This window comes from Frieseomelitta varia, unplaced genomic scaffold (genome assembly GCF_011392965.1).
Source record: "Frieseomelitta varia isolate USP_RPSP 00005682 unplaced genomic scaffold, Fvar_1.2 scaffold_463, whole genome shotgun sequence".
Taxonomy (NCBI): Eukaryota; Metazoa; Arthropoda; class Insecta; order Hymenoptera; family Apidae; genus Frieseomelitta; species Frieseomelitta varia.
In genome coordinates this window covers 70,287-90,412 of record NW_025110216.1, presented here as the reverse complement: position 1 = coordinate 90,412, position 20,126 = coordinate 70,287, and the positions used below count along the sequence as shown (strand labels likewise).

Genomic DNA, 20,126 nt, shown 5'->3' with positions numbered 1-20,126 from the left:
TTTTTGAAGGCTTGAGATTGCAGGAAAGGGTGTCAGTGGGGCAAGCGAGGTTGTCGTTGGCATCGAGGTGCAGCCACTTTCAGTTTTAGTGGTAATTCAAACGACAGTTTCGAACGTTACACGCGATAGTTTGCCAGGTGCGATAATCATAGAAATAATTCTGGCACTGTAGACGAGCTGTATCGTCATTTTATGTGTCACATTGTAATGGTACGTTTCGCGAATGGCCAATACGACCCACAAAACCGCCCTGTTTAATCACAGGGAGCAGGTTAGAGGAAAATTGCTTTCTTCATTCGCAATTTCTCCAGCATTCCACTTTGACTTATTGCCATTCCGATGCCACAAATTTTTATTTCCAATTTAGACGTCAAGATTCGAGGCAATTATACATACATCAGAGGCAAAGTTTTGTCATTTACATCGAGTCACATTCCTTTCAACGGATTCCTTTCGCGTAAACGAGATTCTAAAAAAAAAAAGGACAGAAAAATGAGAACTCGAAATAGGTGTCACGGGGCACGTGTGTCAACGTTTCTCTCTAACCCGACTCGCTCGGCGTACGCTCGCTCCAGGTTTCACTCGAACTAGAGAAATGTTCGATGACACTGGTCTGCTAATACCGGACTTCGTATTAACCCAGAACAGCGCCCGCGTCGTGCACGCAAGATTTCTTACAAATTCCCTGTGATTTACCTTGCACTTCGGCCAACTTCTAAATTGCAAACTTCTCGTGAAAACGACGCGCGAGAGCGAAGTCGGTCAACGAGAAACAGGAAAATTGTACCGGTCGATGTGTTTTCCACAGGCATCGAAATTCAGAGGAAATGGAATTTCTGTCACGCGACCGAGCGAGATAGAAAATATTAGATAAGAATGAGGCCAAGACCGATCAAGCGGAAGAATCGAGGAATTTCGCCTAGTCTACTTTTTCAAATGACTGGCCGAAAACTTTTGGAAACTTGTTACTTACCAATTCTGTACGTCACGCATTTTTATTCGCGAAGGCACGATCGTCGACTCGTTAAATCCTTGTTTCACAGTTGCGTGAATCAGCGTAAGGTTGTAGCGACAAGCTATTTTAAATTATTCGAGTAAACGTGCGTCGCTTGTATTCTTTTCAACGACTCTCTGTGTTCTGTAATATTTTATGAAAAACGTTCAAGAACTCGTAAGATGAATTTTTACATTCACAAAAGTAAATGATAAATAATTTACAAAACATACAAAAGTAAAATTTCGAAATAATTAATTGTTTGAATGGAAAGGAAACTCAATTTATAAATCTATTTTCAAACACGTTTTCAAATCAATTTCAAATCAATTTTGTAGATTAAGTGCTTCAATTGTTAATATTAATAAAAAAAACTTGTTACATTTACAGAATATGTAAACATTTCATAAGAATTAAGTTGTTCGAACAGAAAACACTTTCAATTCGTAAATCAACTTTCGAACGCATCGTTGTGAATTTAGATTTTTTTTTTTTTTTTTTTTATTACCATCTTTAGGCAACCTTATAATTTTCTTGATCAAAAATTCTAATTTCCTCATTCAGACAGAGAAATTGAAAAAATTCAACACTTCTATTTGTAACTCATTTACATCGAAATCGTTGATTCTCTATCAGCTACTAGCGTAATTCACACAACCGTGCCACTTGTAGCGACATTTCTAGTTCCAAACTGAACAGCTTGCATTTTCCAATACCTGTAGCTCCAACACTCATGTACGTCAGATTATTCAGCACAACGATAGGATCGTCGTTGACACACGCGCGATCGATTCGTAAAATCGGTCGACCTGGCCACATTTAAATTTTAAATTTCCTTCCGATCGTTAATGAGCGTGAAACGAATAACGGATTCCTCGTTCATGTTAAAAACTACTTTCGGCAACGATGGAATGATAAATTAATTGAACGTAAGGAGAATTTGTCTTCGATAGCGATTCGATGAGCTGCAATGACATCGGGAACAAGAGGAAAATTTTCTCGTGTTGCCAATGATTTAAGACCGGTTTATATAATTCGTATTATATATTCACTTTGGCTTCAGTTGACTCTGATTTTTAAAACAATAGAAATTTGATCTATTTTTAAATTGTAATTATCTACCGAATGATTCAAACCTGATTTACTCGACAAGAGACGTACGTTCAATTCGCTTATCAACTACTCTCTTTTAAAAAAAAGTAACAAGAACTTGTTTTACAGAACTTGTTAGTTTAACTAAGTTTCTCCGCGAAAATGAGTATGACGTTTTCTGCTACTATTTGTAGCAAATACGCCGGTGTGAAAGAAAGAAAACAATAGGCGTGTCAGGCATATTTTGTAGCTGAAATTAGACAACGGGACAAACAATGGGTATCAAAATCTGTAAAACGTGCGTTGCTCGAAAACTAGAGTCAATCTAAAAGAATTAACAGCAGATTCGTAACCAGAAGCCCCTAAATTATTCAAAATCGACTGATGAATCTTTGGCAATAGATTGGCTGTTCCTCGGTGATATCAACAAGAATGTCACAGAACTTTGAGAAGAGTGAACTTCGTGAATCCGTTGACCTGATTCGATTCCCTCGTACCCGGAAACGGTCCTTTCACAAAAACGTTCTAACTTTCGTTTTCCCTTGGCGATGCAGCTGACGTCAGTGGAGCAGTCCGCGCTCGAGTTTTACGGCGCTATAAAACTTTAATCGCCATGTCGCCACCTGTCGTCCATCGGTCGGTGGAAGAAAAACGAAAGCAGAGCGAGAATTACGCGCCGATTTTGATAGAGCCAGCTGCTCGAGAGAGGGTTGCCAGATTGTAAGAAAGGGAAGAAAATGAAAGCAGAGCGAGTTGTAAATGAGAGGAAAAGAAACCTACTCCGATAAAATGAATGAAAAATATAAAGAAGTCAAGGAGATGAAGTAACTTATTTATTAATGAACAACCGCTTAACCCACTAGTGAATTACCGAGGATATTCACGGATGTTCGCGAGAGGAGAACGAGGTGAAAAAGTGAAATTACAAATTCTAATGCGTGTTTAATTGGACGAAGAAAATCTCGGAGAGATTTGCAACGTGTTTCGATGTTAATAGCAGAAGAGTGCATCGGCAACTGTGAAAGAAGAGTAATTGCATTTCGAGTTATCGGTCCATCGTCCGCGCGTTGCTCGCGCTTGCCGATCGCTGCGTGCGATCTGAGCCGATTGCCAGCGCGTTTCCCCCATTTTATGATATTCTCGAACGTAAAAAAGGAAGCGTCCGGAATGTGTGCCAGTGGGTCTCGGCCCCCGACCGCGCTTTTCCTCCCGCCAGACCATCGAGTCGAAGAGAGGAGCTTGGTTCTGGCTCGAAGACAATCGCGTCGAGTAGGGGAACGTGAGATTACCTCGGCTGGGGAGGAGAAGGTACATAGAAAGAGGAGGAAGCCCTGTAAAATTGCACCGATTCTCTCGATCGACTCAACTCAACGATCGTGGCCGATCGTCGTGGGAAACTCGCGGCGAAACAAACGCGGTTTTTACGAATCAGTCGTCAGATTTAATCGTCGACAAATTTCTTTTCCGCAGCAGCAGCAATTATATTTATTTATAGTTGTATCGTTATGCAGGTGCGAACGATTAAATCGACTCAAAGTGAAGACTCGTTAATCGACTCGAACATCTGGCTGATTTAACGCGAATGAAGTTAAGATGGTAACTGCGATCACACAAACGAAAATACACTGCTCTCGAAGACGTTCGTTTCCTCGTGGAACGTTTCACTTTGCACGATTTCTTACACAACCGCGTCGTGCTACTTGCGAGACACGCTTACCCACAACCGTCCCACCGACTCGGGCATCCGGATTGCGAGGCGGCGGGGATAATCCTGAGCACGAGGTTTATTCGCCGTTTTATCCTCGTTAATTCGTTCGATTAGGAATAGGATAGACGAGAGAGTGTAATCGCGAGCATTCGAGCATCGTAAGCACGCCACGCAGAAATATGCAGAAGGAAATATGCAACGCACGGCATGGCGACTCGTTGGCACACTTTCCTCGATCGGCTTCGTTTCCATCGCCCGATTTTTCTACGCTCGATCGGATCCTATTTGAGAGATCCTCCGCTCGAAACACCTGGTCCATCGAATTTACGAGTTCTGTTCCAACAGCTGCGATCCACGAACACTCTTTCTCAATCTTTCATATTTTTCTTTTTGTTTTTCAATCTTGATTAGGTTGGTAGAATGGAACACACACACATACACACACACACATCCGAGCTTTCTAGTATAATTCAGATAATTAGTTGGATATTTTTTATTCGATTGCGCAATAAATAAATAGTACAAAAGATGCTGAATGAATGAACATCTAGAGAGAATGAAGGGTAATAAATAAACATGCCTCGACAGAGTGTACTTTGGTTTCTCCAGCATCCGTGTCGTCGATTCCCCATTGCCACGATCACCCGTGGACCACAACCGATCATTTTCATCACTGTGTCTCACGTGCGAAACGAATCTCTAATCTCGAAAATGTCACTTTCTAACATGGTCTGTACGTCACGTCTGTCACTGCTACCGTGTCAATGTCATCGTCGTCGTAATCGTTGTCATTGTCATTGTCCAGAATCGTCGCTGTCCTCGTCTCGTGTTTTGTCTGGTGGCTCGTTCATAAAGTCTCTTCGAACTTGGCGTGTCAGTTGACACGCCGTATCGGCTTGGCTCTCGAAGAGGATCTACGACGAACGGCCCTGCGTGCGTGTGGGTGGACGATCGATCGGATCAGGACACCCGCGAATCACCAAACAGGTGCGCGTATCCTCTGTACGGAAGGTCGTGGTCTTCGTCGCCGATGGATCGCTTCTTCCGGTAATGATGATGACCGACGTCTTGCGCATAAACTACGTGGTGACCACCGCCGCTGTCGTGGCTGCTCGCCAACTTTTTCACGGCCACGATCAACGAGAGCATCAACGCCAACGCGGACACCATCAACGCCTTCATGGCTAGCATACCCAGGGCACCGAATCCTAGCGCCGCCATCATCTTGCCTGGAAGTCACATAATCGCAATCGGTGCTAGTCAGTTAGTAGAAATCCGATAAAATAGAAAGTAAATAAGATAATAATGGTTTATCGCCCCTTCGAGGACGACGTCTGATGAATTTTATAGATTTTATAGATTTAAACATTGATGATAATGATTGGATAGATTTAATTAAAGTTGACAGTAAATGGTCACGTGTTTATTGAAATTTAGCACTGTTGAAATAACTTGCACAGGTGTCAGTACAAATGCATAGATGTCAGAATTGAAATCATGAGACGTAAATCTTAATCTGGATGTTTGTGTAGATTTTTGCTTGGATTCCAAAGATTTAAATCTCAATGAATGTTGGTGTTTGGACTTCGAGGTTTAAATCTAGATGAATATCTCTGTGAAACAAGATTTTAATTTGATCGAATGAAATTTATCTTTCGTCATTAAGAAAATCGTATCAAAAAATACGATTGAAGAAATTTGATGTGATCGTTAATTACGAGAATTTTGTTCTCATTAGAATAAAGTACTCTTAGCTGTCTTAGACTTGAAGCTTTTGAAACAAGAAACTTCTAATTGAGATAAGATATTGTTTTAAATTTCCTCCAAAATATGTGAATTATACAAATTACGAGACTGAAGAAATCATTAGTTTCGAGAATTTTGTTTCTAAATAAAAGAAGGCGCCCTTGGCTTAAACTTTTCGTTGAGATGAGTATTATTTTATATTTCTTCTAAAGTATATAAATTTTGTAAATAAACTCTTCTGTCTTGCTATATTTGAGATAAATTCTTCTGTCTTGCTTTATTTGAAGATTCGTTTGAGATCGTAGAAAGAAAAAGCACGAAGTTCAAAAACGAATTGACTTACCCATCATGAGCGCCATTAGGAGCATTCCGTTACCGCCGCCCTTTTTTCCTCCGCCGCCACCGCCGCCGCCGCCACCACCGAATCCACCGCCACCACCTCCTCTGGCTGCAATCGAAACAAAATCTAATTAATTTAGCCAAACTCGTTGATTATCAGAATTATCCTCCCAATAATCGACCTTGATCCACCGGAAGACTCTCGCGAAGAGCACTCTCGATGTTCTGCGGCAAGAAACTCGGCAGCTTGATTCTGAGCTCTCTTCCCTCCAAAAACTGTATCAAACTCCCCATGCTACCGAATCCCTTCATCAGCCTTCCCTTTCTCATCGATCCAGCCTCTGGTACCTCGACCAAACTGACCCCGTCGAAGATCTCGATGTTGGGTTCGTTGCTAGTCTTCTCCAGCAGCTGTTGAACGATCTTCCTAACGATTCTGACTCCGTAACAAGATACAGATACATTTTTGGAGTCCGAGTTCGAGCAATCGGTGGAAAATGCGACGAAAGGGTCCTTCGTGTCGTTGGCGTCGGCGGAGTAAGCCTGTTTCGCGGCAGACAATATACAAACGACGGTCAGCAAACAGAGGGCGAAGCAACGACGTTGCCCTCCGCGTATAGACGCGTTCCCGAGCCAGTCCATGATATCGACTGTACCACCTCGATCCTAGCTGTTCGAAGCTGCCGTCAACGGTCCGATATCGATTCGAGTGGCGATTTCGCGATTTCACGCGAGCAAACACGCGCTTAGAGATTAGAGATCCTGCGGAACCTACGGCGGAGGTCCGAGTGGTGCATCCCGCCGGTCTTCGAATCTCATTTATATAGTTGTACGTGCCGGTCGGTGATTGTATTATGAAAAAAAGCAACGAGAGCATCGCCGACTGAGAACGACCAGAGGAGAGACCATTCTCTTATTCGCGTTGATGGTCGTGTGCATTAGCCTGCAATTTTTCGTTCGCTCGGCCGATCCACCCGTAGCTGCAGTTTTTTTTTAATTCTTATTTTCGAAGCGTTTCAGAGCGTTACGCCGCGGTTGGCTGCGAGGCCGCGCCGGCGAGCGAGCGAGCGAGCGAGCAAGCGAGCGAGCTGACGCGGCTAAACCGCGCGATGCAAGTTTACGCCTTCGCCTACCGTCTCTGTTCATCTTGCCGTTCGGTGGCCACTCCGATTTCCCTCCGTTGCCGGATCCCATGCCTCTCATCTTTGCGTCACTTTTATTCTAGATCAGTGGATATCAGCGTTGATACAGCGCCCCGCTCGTCTCTCCACTCCGACTCCGGATACTCCGGACTTCCTTTCCCTCTTTCCTTGCCTCTTAGTGGAGCAGAAGAGAACGTAGAACCGATTTCGCGCGCGCCTGCCTGCTCGCCGCTCATCCTCCGATGCGCAATTAACGGGCGGAAAAGCACGGGCGAGTATCTCTCGCGTCCGCGCCAGATATTAGCCACCATGAAGTCTGTTTTCCCATCCGCTGGGGAAAATTCACAGCGAACCGTGAATCGAACGGAATAATAGCGCGAGAGAAAACCCTACGAGTGTTCGTAGCGTGATTCGAGGTGATTCCTAGTGCCGGATGGACGGAACCAGCTGGGAGGAACGATCGGTCTGAGGCTCGATCGACACCAGACCAAATCGTCGCCAGACGAAACTAGTTCATCTCTCAGCATACCTTTCTCTTCTGTTCCACTTCCCTTCGCGTGCTGTTCGAACGATACACACCGTATATACATATACGTAACGCCGGGCTGGTAGGTATAACTAGGCCCGGTTCGAAACCGTTCGCTCGTTCCTCGCCACGACGCCACGCCACACGGACGATCGTGTATCCTTGAAACCCGATCGACGATCGCGTGCGATCATCCGCGATCGCGATCGCGTTCGGATCTCCTTCCTCGTTCTTTCTCTTCCTTTCACGTCGGGCCTACGCGGCGGGTGGGGGCGGGATTGGGGACGTTTTGCCGTTTGGATCTCGCGAAACCACGGTTCCCTCGAGGGCTGAGGCAAAGCTTCGTTGCTCGGAACTGGGTAAATTTCGGGAGGAACACGTTCTTAAAAGGTTTGGAGGCTTAAACCTACGATGGAAAGGTTTATGAAACTCTGGAAATTTTGTGTGTTTTTTTTTTTTTTTTTTTTTTTTTTGAGGATTCCTCAGTTCGAGATTTTCTTTCAAAATGTTTGTCAGAACTCTCCTTTCTCTATATTTAAGATTTCACGTAATTTTACGTGCCTAGAAGCTTATATATTTAAAATTCCAGAAATTTGTATACACCTAGTATTAGAAACATTTATCCCGTTATACCTGGACACGACAGGAGTCGTCAGGATCGCAAACATCTAGTATTCTCTAAAAATTATTCGATAAATTTCAGACATACTTCGACAAGAATAAAAGAGGCAAGAACGTTTGGTCGATCTCAAGTTTCTCGAGAAACTTCCGCAATCGCGCTGGCAGGGGAGGGCGTTAGAATCTATCGCGCGAACGTTTTCTCCTTTCGATAGGACCGAAATGTGTGTCGGTGCCGAGCGGTCGATCATTCACAGACTCGTCGACACCATTAACGTAAGTTCAACATCCTTCTGCGTCGATAATAAGAGGATCCGATCGATACTTTACCTCCGGATACTTTCTCCTCTCGCGGTGAATTTCACCGAATCCGGCGAAAACACGCTTCCGAAAAGAAATCAGGCCACGAATTTTCGATCGGGCAATACGCGTCGTATTAATTACAGACACGGCGGAGATCGCCAGAAAAACTCCCAAATTTTTACATACTGCCGAGAATATTCGTGAAATTTCACTCCAATACGAAGGGCATCGAAATTAAGTCAACAGTTTATTATTACCTTTAAAATTAAAGTTAAACAATTAATAAATCATAAAGAGAATCAAAGAGCGTCTCACAGACTGTCGGAAGATGTATTTTTCTTTTTTTTTTTTTTCTCATTTTAATTACACGATAATTATAGAGAAGGCCGGTAGAGTCTTTAAATCGCCAATTTAAAAAAGTCGATGCATAATTTTACAAATGATCAAACGATCCGATCGGCCCACGTGTCGATTTACGAGTATCGGGAACTGGGTCAACGATGACGGCCACTTCTCTCTCTTTCTCTAGTACCCGAAACCGAAAGTTGATCTGGCAGAGAGAGGAAGGGACAGAGAGATTCTTTCTCCCCGGGTGTCCCTTATCGGGCCTTCATCTCCTTTTCCAATCCTTCCCAATCAAGGTGGAGAAAGCGGCCACCGCGAAACGAGGACGACTCATTTGAATGAGAGATACACGTCGTGCATCGCGGTCCACCGGTAGTTTTCCCTTCGTTCCGATCATCTTTGACACCTCCGAAAGTTGCCAGCCTTCATGGCGGGCCAACGACACCTCGAGGCATCGAGAATTTAGGATATGGGAGCCTGAGAACGTTCGTATTTTCGTAAACCGTGTCAACGAAGAGTTGGAACAAATCTGAAGAGAAATTTGAAACAACTAGTCTATTTGTATTTTTATATTTTATACTCGCATATCGACTGAATATTTCAAAGGCAAAACTACCGAGCGATTAAAGCATAAAATTTCCATCGATGTCATTGAAGAAAAACCTGCAGGAACTATGTAACACAATGGAGTACGCAAGCTGTTATTTACTTTTTGCGAAATATCATTTAAATGTTTAAAAATAAGTTGTTCGTTTTGATCACTTTACTATTTCTGTCAAACATGACACTTCTTCGGTTTTTGGTCATTTCTGTGAGGACTAAGAATACGTCATGGATTTGTACTGCGAGAAAATCGTGTTTTTTTATATCTTTTGGCAGATTGCGAATCTTTATGCAATCTTGAAGAAATTTTAAAGCGCGAAATTATATGCAATAGAATGTACAAAATATAAAAAAATATATACATCGTGCAATGTAAGAGTAATTTTTATGAAATTTTATACGCGAAACAATTTTCCACTCTGTTCATTAAACTCTTATTTTTGATATTATTTTTTGGAAATCAAGGAAACGAATGATTGAACAATTGTTCGAACAGTTCGTGAAATAGGGTTTCAACAATTCAATTCGATATTCTTTCGAATCGAACGACCGTCGTAGTGAATCAAACTCGATATCATCGTCACACTTGGCGTTAAAGTCCCGCTAAGTTCCGCAAAGCGAAGCACGTCGTGACGAATACCACGAGACATTTGGCATATTTTTTGCTATCGAACGGCCACTCCATCGAATACTCCATCGAACTTTCCAACAAACGTGTTTTTGTCGTAGATAAAAATTTTAAACGACTCTGTTCTCTTTACATCCTAAAAACTCTTGAGCGGAAATTCCAACGCTGTTAAGTATACTCTATCGACAAATTGTCAATTAACAAAGCTGTAAGAACGATTCTCGTCGAAATCAGATTTCCGGACGATAACGAAACTATTTAGCTCGCCAATTTTTCACGGTCGTGCGAGATCCACTGAGAAATGCATAAAACGAGCATAAAACGCTTGCATCCAATCGAGTATTTTCTTTCGTTGCTGGAGCCATTAGAAAAATGGCGATTCTGTTTCGCAAAGTTTCGTTTCCACATTCTTATTCGAACCTAATCGTGATTACTGTGCGTAACAGCTATAATAAACGTCGATGAAAATGTCACGTGCACCTAAAACGTGTAATTTCTATCGCTGGCACCGTAATTCAAGGTAATAGTATTAAAAACGCATTTACACCCACCCTCTCTTCGCTGGTCGTGGAAATGAAATAACTGAACCATTGCGTTACCATTTTTAGATTACGTAAAGTCCCTCAGAAAATGAAAACTCGCGCGTTTCGTTTGTAATTACAACGAACTGATGAAGCAGAAAGAAACAGGCTCCAATGACTTTTTGAATTCTGAATACTGTGTGCAATGCAAAATGTTTGTTGGAGAAGAAATGTGAGCGCAGTTCCGGAAATCAAAACGGGTAAAAAAATCTTTTCAATTGTACGATAATACTAATCTGTTGGTAGTACGATTGAGATTTCATCTGTCATAACTAGTCAAGACTAGTTCTTCTTATGCAGGACTAATTGGACACACACACACACACACGTTTTATAAAAAAAAAAGACAATAAATATTTATTTATACAAGTAAAAAAACAACATAAAAGTAACATTATTGTACAATCTGCGCACCGTGACGGTGGGACAGGAGAATAAGTTAATCATAAATTAGTCTCGATAAATAGAGTACAGTCCCAGAAAGAGAAAGAGAGAGAAAGAGAGAGATATACAGACATGCAGCAGTCGATTTTCGTACGTCGATAGTTATCCGTGTCAATGGGAGCGTCTCGTTTGTCCGTCGGTTATCTCCGATCGTGATTCGACTCGCGTAACAGCTCGTGAGAATGCGACTCCACGACCACCAACGGAACCATCATCTAGTTCGTCGCCACGGAGTCGAATGAAACGACAAACTCACGCGAACTGTGTCATCGTGTCATCATCCGGAGCAGTCCGTTCGATAGTCGGGCTCTTCGTTCGAAGTTCAATTTGTCAAGCGTCGGTATTCAATTTGTCACGCGTCGTCCATCTACGTCTGTCTACGGTCGAGAAACAAAGATCGTCGCTGTGAAGCAAGAAAGAGCGAAAGAAAGAAAGAGCAGGTCGAAGAAACCGAGGAGTAGAAATAAAGGAAGACACGAAGAGATAGAATGGGAGGAAGGGGATCAGGTAGAGAGAGGGATCGGACGTTAAATCTAAAACGGCAAGAGGGTGCTGGCAAGAATCGGTGGACCTGATGAGTTGTAACAGACGCGAAGACAGATGGTCAGGTACCACGAATTCGAATCCACGGGTCCGGCACCTCGACTCACTTCGCGTGCGCCGAGTACGCCAGATCGTGAGCGTCTGCCTGCCCGGAGATCGGCCCTTGGCCGTGGAAACTTCTGGCCCAGCCGCTGGAATAGCTGTCCGCGTGCGCGTGATCCGAAATGTGGCTGGAACTGTGATGGGGATGGGCGACCACCTCGTACGTCACGTGCTTCTGTTGCGAGAACAGCTTCTTCAGGCCGATGATACCGGCTAGCAGGAGAGCGATCTTAGAGAGAAGCAACGCCTTGCCGACGAGCAACGCGAGCGCCTTGAACGCCAAACCGCCGATCAGGCCGATCTTTAGCACCGCCGCAGCGATCAACGGGCCCATATTGTTGTTCTTCTTGCCACGACCTGAAAATCAGACGCCGCGATGTTTCGCTTTCGTCGAGGGAAGGTAAAACGTTTGGGACTTTCTCGCGGCAGTAAAGTCTGACGAGGCGTGACTGGGTCGTTTGACTCTGGACTCTGTTTTGAACGTAGTCGGAAAATGGAGAGTAAAAGTTAAGACGGATGGTACAGGTGTCAAGAGTGAGAATCTCGTTCGTGGAATCTTGAAAGAAAGAAGAGAGTTTCCTTTCAGAAGGCAGAAGTATGTATGTTAATTTTGACAACACTTTGAAACTGCACAAGAAAAGTGAGAAAAGGAATTGCTTCCGTGAAGGAATTTTTGGATTCATTGATCCAATTCGTCGAAACGATTCGATATAATCGAGATAGAAATATCAAACGAGTGTGATTATACGCATTTCAAATGCTTTGGAAAAAAATATTCCTTCGCTTTGAGTTTCACATTTCGAGCACCTGTTGTCTACAAGCATCGAAAATACGTCTTACCATCCTGAACTGGAACATTGTCCGCCCTCTCGATAGACAAGCCAAGATTCAACGATCCGTTCTCATCCTCCGAAGCAGAAACAACTACGTCATCCTCCGGCAGAATCCTCCATTTGATACTTCTGGACTTGATGAACGCGTACACCTTGTTCGCGACAAGGTCGAGGACCTCGGACTCGTCGTCGTTGCTTCTGCCAGCCTCGAACGTGATCACCTCCTCGGACGCTTGGCTGGTTTTTCTGATCTCGATGTCGTCGGTCAGCTCGATCGACGCCTTCTTCAGTAGCTTGTTCATGTAGGTGACCAACTTCAGCATCACGCAGCTACTGATGTCGTTCTGCGAGCATTTGGAGTTGAGCTTGCGAAGCAGCTCCTCCTCGTACTTGGCCCGATCCGTTAGCGTCACAGACTGCTGCTCGAGGACGCTGATCTTGTCGAGCTTCTCCAACGGAGTCGCCAGGCACGTGGCCAGCCACGAGATCGACAGAAACAATAAAATAGTCTTCATCTTGTCTTTTCTGCAAAGATGGAAGTTTAGTTACTCTAAACTCGAGTTTAGTAGATCTTATTTCTCCTTTTCATTCGTCGAATCAAAATGAAACGATCGAACACCTGCGAGAGCTTGAAAAATTTACAGAATTGTAAAAAACCAAAAAATTTACAGAAAATTTACAGAATTCCAAAAAAATGTGTTGGACAAAAATATTCCAAAAAACTTACAGAACCCCGATAAGGATCGCAAATAAATAAATAAATTTAAATCTAGCTACACGGTTATCGATAGAAATAAAAAGAAGAAACTCGGTTGAAAGAGAAGTGAGAAAGAGAAGAAAGAAGATAAAAGAGACACCAAGGTACCCACCGAAATTCCCGAATTAATTAATCCGGAGAACGGAAACTGGACGTCGAGGGCACGCTACCGAGAGACGGCGCCTCCTGCCTGTCCCTTGGATCCCTGCCGGAGACTTATCGCTGGTCAAAGGCGTCCCTTGGCCGCGTATTGCGCGTAGTGGTGCCACCCGATGCGTGGTTCGAGCGTAGCGGGTATTCTGAACCCGTCGTCTCGCCCCGGCCACTTTATATACGTAGACCAGAGGCCGAAGAGGTTGCGTACGCGAAAACGTGCTCGATCACAAGCACCACCCTCCTACGGGAGGCGCGGGAACCGGCAGCGCGCACACGGGGGCGGGTGGTGCCCACTTTTGCCTTTGATATGTACAAGCTGGCTGGCTGACTGGTCGGCCGGTTAGCCGGTGGTGGGATCCATCGTACGCGAGCTGCCTCTCCTTCCTTCTCGATCGTTCCTCGATCTCGCTGAAAAGAGCACCGACCCGAGGAGATGCCAATGCGCGAAGACTCTGCTTATCCGCAAACTGGTTCCCCCTTTGTCGGACATCTTCGGATACACCGGATCGACGGAGATCGACCGGCGTCCGGCCGTTTGTTGCCGTTTTACGTACACAAACGCGCGGATTCCTGGGACGCGCTGGGGACCGCAGCCACGACCCACCGCGAGAACCGTGTCACGGATGTGGAGCACGCACGCCAGCGACCGAACGAGTGGCCGCTTGCATGGACGCGACAACTGCCGCGACCGTGGCTACGCTACGATCCTGTCGACAATGCCTCGATCGCAATCTTTCGCTCCGTAACCATCGGTGCTTCTGTTCGTGGTTGATGATAGCGATGCTCAAGACCCGATGGCGAGGTTCGGAATTTCAGTTGATGATAGAGCGTGGCGATTTGGACCGTGTATCATATAATACGCGCGTACACGTCCTTGGCATTACGAAGTCTTTTAATTCGGTATAATTTTGTAATTGTATAGTGTCTTTAGTATAAATCGATGATTACAGTTCAGAGGATAATTCTTTGCACGTTCCTATTTCCTACGAGTAATATTTAAATGTCGGGTTGGCAAAAACAGAAACGTGCTTGTTCGTTGTATCGGCATAAACGCGCCTGATATTTTAAAAAGGAACATTTCCGAAAGAAATACTTCCATAGATTTATTTAATTATTTGGTTATTTGTGATCGATATGAATTTTGCTCTCGTTGCACACGATCATATCGTTGCTTGGTTTTAGACGAAGATTTTACTCTAAATCAACGAACAAGTCTGAAGAAATGCCACGACATAATTTCTGCAAATATCATCACGCGAAGAAAATTATTAAATGTTTAGCAATTTGTTGGTAACTAAATTTTTAAATTGAAAAATTGCTAAAATTGCAAAATTTGAAATGAATTAAAGTGTTGAAACATTTCATCAATTTGAATACTAGCTTGAGGTTATTCTATGGCATTTAAATATTGTATGTTATACTCCAATTCAGAAAAATGAATATGATTCATCGATAAAACGTGTATTTGAAGAATTGAAGAGAATTTAAGAGACGAGGTGCAAGATCAACTTGCTTGAATGCTCAAAATTGTTCCATGGTACTTGAGTATGCTGAATTTGAGCGTGAACGTACATACATATATTCATGAGTCAGAAATTACACATTCAAAGAGGCCGGAATTAACATTATCATTGTCTGGATGTAAATGGCACTTATAAAGTGATTCAAGATCCTTATCGCTTATCTTCTCAGCTACTGATTTTTCGGGTAGAGAGCGTAGAACGTATGCTCGACGTGCGTAAACAATTGTTGAAATCGGAACTCGCCGGGAAAATACGATTTATCAATGTAATTTCACGGACTCTTTACTCGCACAATACGCGGACACGACCATTTTATTTCTCTTGGTCCGTTTTTCTGACTTTTCTTCTTGATTAGTTTTCGCTTCTAGTCGGTCAAAATACGTCGATTGAACTGCAATACGAACAGCAAAAGAACGATGCGACACGTGCACCGAATCCAGATGAAAAACGGGCTAGAAAGCAACGGGCCAGAATTATATTACGCTCGTAAGGAAAGTAAATATCGCGGCACCGTGTGCCGTAACATGAAATAATTACTCCAGGAAGAAGACGCGTGTGACGAAGTGTGCCAAGTTCGTGTGCTCGCGAGACCCTGCAGCTTTGTGCAGGTGACTCCGTTCACCTGATTTAACCCGAAGAAACGGACAAGTACCTTTTGAAATTCAGATCGTCAAAAAATTCGGAGTTCAATTCTACGCGCGGTAAAAATGAAATTAGCGAGTTGAAAATTCAACCATCTGATATTTGCAACCAGAGGGTGTTATTGAAATCGCGATCGCGCAAGGGATAAAAATAAAAATAATAAAAGGGATAAACGAACAAAATATTCGACAACTAGGCTTGTTTCCAGTTGCGTGGTGATAAATAGGAAAAATCGGATGTATTTATTGCATGCATTTCCTCCGCATTTTCCTCCGTTTAGCAAACGCATTGAAAGAATTATGCTAGAAAGTTGGAACTAGAATTTCTGCGCGTACGTCCCCAATGAAGTACGGTTCTATACGAGAACACTTGGTCGTTTTTGACGTTTCCGATCGACCAAGAGCTTTCATGAGTTTACGATCATTTTTATCGAACAGTAAATCGTTTGAGATGTTCAAGTACTTAAAATTCCAACTAGTTAACTCTCGTTAGTATCTTCAAATTTTCATATTTCAATCTCACATTCGATTTAGCAAATGAAGAGCATCTACGATATTTTCAAAAAAATGTTTAACATAAAAAAATGGTGCATACCTGCTAGAGTTTTCAAACACTTCAATTCAGTTTAACGAACAAAAAGGATTTAGAATGTTTTGAAAATATGTTTAACATAAAGTATTGATAGGAACACTTTCATTTTAAAAAAATATATCTCTTTAAAATATGAAAATTTTAATTTAAATTTCAATTTTAAATAAATATAAAGGGGTAGAAAATAATGAGAAGAAATTACACATTCAGTTTTCTAAATACTCACATTATCAACCGTTACAACGTCGATATAATTAAAATCTCGACTGCCAAAGTCCGTGAATATCCAAACCTTTGACCCTGAAATCGCCGAACGTCCGAACTTTCAAATATTCAAATTCGCCGAGATAATCGGTCAACCTCTCAATGAATCACACAGTGAAACTAAATCCCGGTGACAGAATTTAAATTCCATTCCCACTAAACCACGAACGCCTGAAAGAAAGGTTCTTTAAAAACCAGTCGCTGATGTATTCGTTCGCGTTGCGATTCGCATCGCGAGTTTGATTCTGCATCGTGTAGAATCCCGTCTTCGAGAAGTTTTTGGCTCGGTTCAATGGGAAACTCGGGCGCTCGGGCTTCGGAAATGGCGAGGTTGGCCTAAACCAAACGAAGGCTCGGCGAAACAACCGACGTTGAAAAAACAACGGAAAGTATGCCGCCGTGGTATCGTATATGGTAACCGATTATTCGACGTCGGCTGGATCTCACGGTCCCCGAGAAGTGTTTTGGTACGGTCTCCGGACCGTTACGTCGAATTCCAATCGAACGATTCGTCAGAGTCCGGGGGGGAGAGCGGGTTTCCGCCATCCAGACAGCGTGGGTGACCGGTTTCCATTGAAATCCACCGATTCAACCTTGGAATCTCGTACTCCACCGTTAGGTATTACGGTCGGGATACTTAAATATTTATGCAAATTCGTAACTTCATGGAAATAGGTAAACCAAGCTATTTATGGTACTTCTGCGCGTTATGTGCATTCTGCGCGTTCTTGCGTTCCTTTGAGTTTCTTTAACGTTTACGCGTAGAAAAAGTGGAATCTAAGATTGTGGAAACGTGTTTCATCTAGTAAGTTTTTCATTACTGTAAGCTTGATATCTTGTACACTTTTTCATGTGTATGTGTGTCTATTGTATATTTTTAACAGCTAGAAACATGAATGAATACGTAACGACATTTTAAAACTAGAAGAAGATTACAAATGAAAAAGAAAGAATCAAGAATTAAAATAATCGATCGGTTAGTTACGCACGAGCTGATTGAATTTCCCACAAGCTGCATGAATGTTCGTAGTGTGTTCGAATTCAGTAAACTCTATTGATTCGTAATTAATGGAATTGGAAAACGGTAAAATGCATACCGGCAGTTATACGCCAGAATGCCATTAAACTTGTGAAGGTCTATTAATATTTATCATCGATTAATATCTCTGCCAACTCTGATCGTAGTGACCTGTCTTTCAAAAATGTCTATTGCGCTGAAAGTCACAATTTCTTTTTCGTACAATGTAATACATTTATAAAATAATTATCTACAACAACCTACAGAAAATAGAGATGCGAGAATAACTTTTGTTTAATTGTACAATATAATTATATTTACAAATTAATTGCCTACAACACATTTCTACCAATAATCGCAAAGAAATATACTGACTGACAAGTCAGAATAACTGAAAGGACGCGCGTCAATTATAATCTGCCAGGTAAAAGCAGGCGCGCTTCCGTGTAGAAGTCTCATTCATCTAACACAATCACACGTACATATGCACACACAGTACCGTACGCGGATCTCAGTTGAGATCAGTGAAGAACCGTTTTGCAGAATAAACTAACCAACTAACACAGAAGGGGAATTAAAAAATCGCGAACGGTCACGCGCGCGATCCCCCCGTCGATTTGCATTGCTCGAGCGCCTTTGACATCTACGTGTTTCGTTTAACTTTCTCCCGGGTAACCTTGTTTCCTCATTTTTTCCCCCTCGCGCGTTACCATTCGTATCGGCGATTTAGCGCGACTTGGTTCCGCGGCTCGGTCGACCGTGCCGTGCAGGAAATTTCGTATCACTCCGCGCGTCACCCCTCTGGATCCGCGCGCGTATCAAGGTCACGCCGTAGCCACAACCCGACCGAAAGCACATCGGCGACCTTGATTTCCAATCGTTAATATCGATCGAGCAGGATTGCACACACGCGACGTCACCGCGTATTAGTGGCCGTTCGTTTAAAAGTGAAACTACAAAACGTTTAGACGGTTCGCGCTTGGGTCCGTGATTGCGGATGAAAGGATTGATAACGATTGGTTATACAGCTGGTTTTTCCCCTTTCAAACCCTCACGCGGTCGTGACTACGGAAACGGTGATCTGACTTTGCCGAAGAGAAACCAGCGAGTGTAACTACCTGCACGATTTTTGTGATATACGATCGAGATCGTGAAATGCTATCCTTTCGATCAGATACAAGTATTTAATAACTGAAATCTTTTCGTGTCTTTTATTATCCTTTATTATCTTTTTAGTATTTTTTATTATTATTTTTTAGTATTTTTTTATTCTTTTTTTCATATAAAATATCATTCCATTTGTTTGAAAAATACGAAAGAATCTCAGTTGAATTCTCCTACAGGAAAAAATTTTCGAGCTGCCTTTTGTTTTATATTTCGATATAAAAAGAAATTGAAGATATTATTATTAAGGTGAATGATAATATCCTGCTGTGATAATTCGTATGTTTCAATTTTAATTTTCATTTTAAGGAAACAAGGAGATTTTAGACCGCTTTTAAATAAGCATGTTGAAAGTTATACGTTTAAAGTAATATCAAAAATTACATTCTCCTATTCCACAGTTATACTTTTGGTAACTTTAGTGAGCGCTCAAACGGTTAGAATGTTTGAAACAAAATTCAACTTCAAAAGAAATTATATATAACAATTTTTATAGCAGAATCTTTTTATATTTCATTCAATATCTTTTATGTTTCTTTCGAATTTTTTATTTTAATGTTGAAAATAGTCGAAAGCACAGTTAATAGGTACCACCTGTATATATTTCAATGTTTCAATATTACGACAAGCAATATTTCTAAAATTACAAAGACGACAAAAACCTACACGTTATTTAACACAACGTAAAATCAAACGAAATTAGGGGACAACGATGAGTTTTGAAACTATTCACCTATAGAATAATATATAATATATAATAATATATAAGAAAGAATAATATATAATAATATATAATAATAAAAAGAATAAAATAATGACTCATCGCGTTCTTTTCATATCTTTGTGAGAAGAAAAAACCGTGGCCGGTTTTTCGAACCTACATTCAGTTCCAACTAAATTCTCTGTATTCTCTCCAGTTGGAGCATCCAGAAGAATCTGAGGAATCGGGCGTCGCACGTGTAACGGAAGTGCGCGATTTCATTGTGAGACGTCGGACGATACAAACTGGTTCGCAAAATCGGCCGTTTTTGCCAGGTAATACGCCACAACTTTCCGTGTTTTCCGTGTATCGCCTGGAGACAGTGTGGCGGGCCGCTTCCGGTCTTCTGATCGAATGAGGCCACTTGGTCAACAAGTTCCATCGGATTCTCTGGATTGCGAGTGAGAATCGCATCGAACCGGTTGCCACCGTGCGCGCTCGTCCCTCCTTTTTCAATTTTACAGGCAACGGAACGAGAAAGAAAATCAAGCATGATCCTCGCGACGAGATTTTCACGCGATTCGAGCTGCTTGTCAGGCTAGCGGTGAAAAGGGGGGGGGAAAGGAACGCACGAACAACGCGTTTCGATCAAGCATCAAGCACATGGAAATGTCTATCGTCTAATATCGTGGCTGTTATTACTGAAAGTCGACTGTTTGTCCGCCGTCAGTTGAAAATGTGAACAAGAGAAACTTCGTTTTAAG

The 20,126-nt window shown here is 42.5% G+C and overlaps 2 protein-coding genes across 2 annotated transcripts; both read right to left on the bottom strand.

Moving 5' to 3' along the window:
- Positions 1–4,289: 4,289 nt before the first annotated feature.
- LOC122532672 lies at positions 4,290–6,570 on the bottom strand. The gene is made up of 3 exons (XM_043661654.1): positions 6,062–6,570; positions 5,884–5,988; positions 4,290–5,023 (listed from the first exon to the last, which is right to left on the bottom strand). Exons 1-3 carry the CDS (start codon positions 6,519–6,521, stop codon positions 4,755–4,757), a joined length of 834 nt encoding a protein of 277 aa, XP_043517589.1. The 5' UTR covers positions 6,522–6,570; the 3' UTR covers positions 4,290–4,754.
- Positions 6,571–10,960: 4,390 nt separating this feature from the next.
- On the bottom strand, positions 10,961–13,609 carry LOC122532667. The gene is made up of 3 exons (XM_043661648.1): positions 13,417–13,609; positions 12,555–13,072; positions 10,961–12,071 (listed from the first exon to the last, which is right to left on the bottom strand). The coding sequence occupies exons 2-3, from the start codon at positions 13,060–13,062 to the stop codon at positions 11,716–11,718; spliced, it is 864 nt and encodes a 287-aa protein (XP_043517583.1). The 5' UTR covers positions 13,063–13,072; positions 13,417–13,609; the 3' UTR covers positions 10,961–11,715.
- Between the last annotated feature and the right edge of the window lie 6,517 nt (positions 13,610–20,126).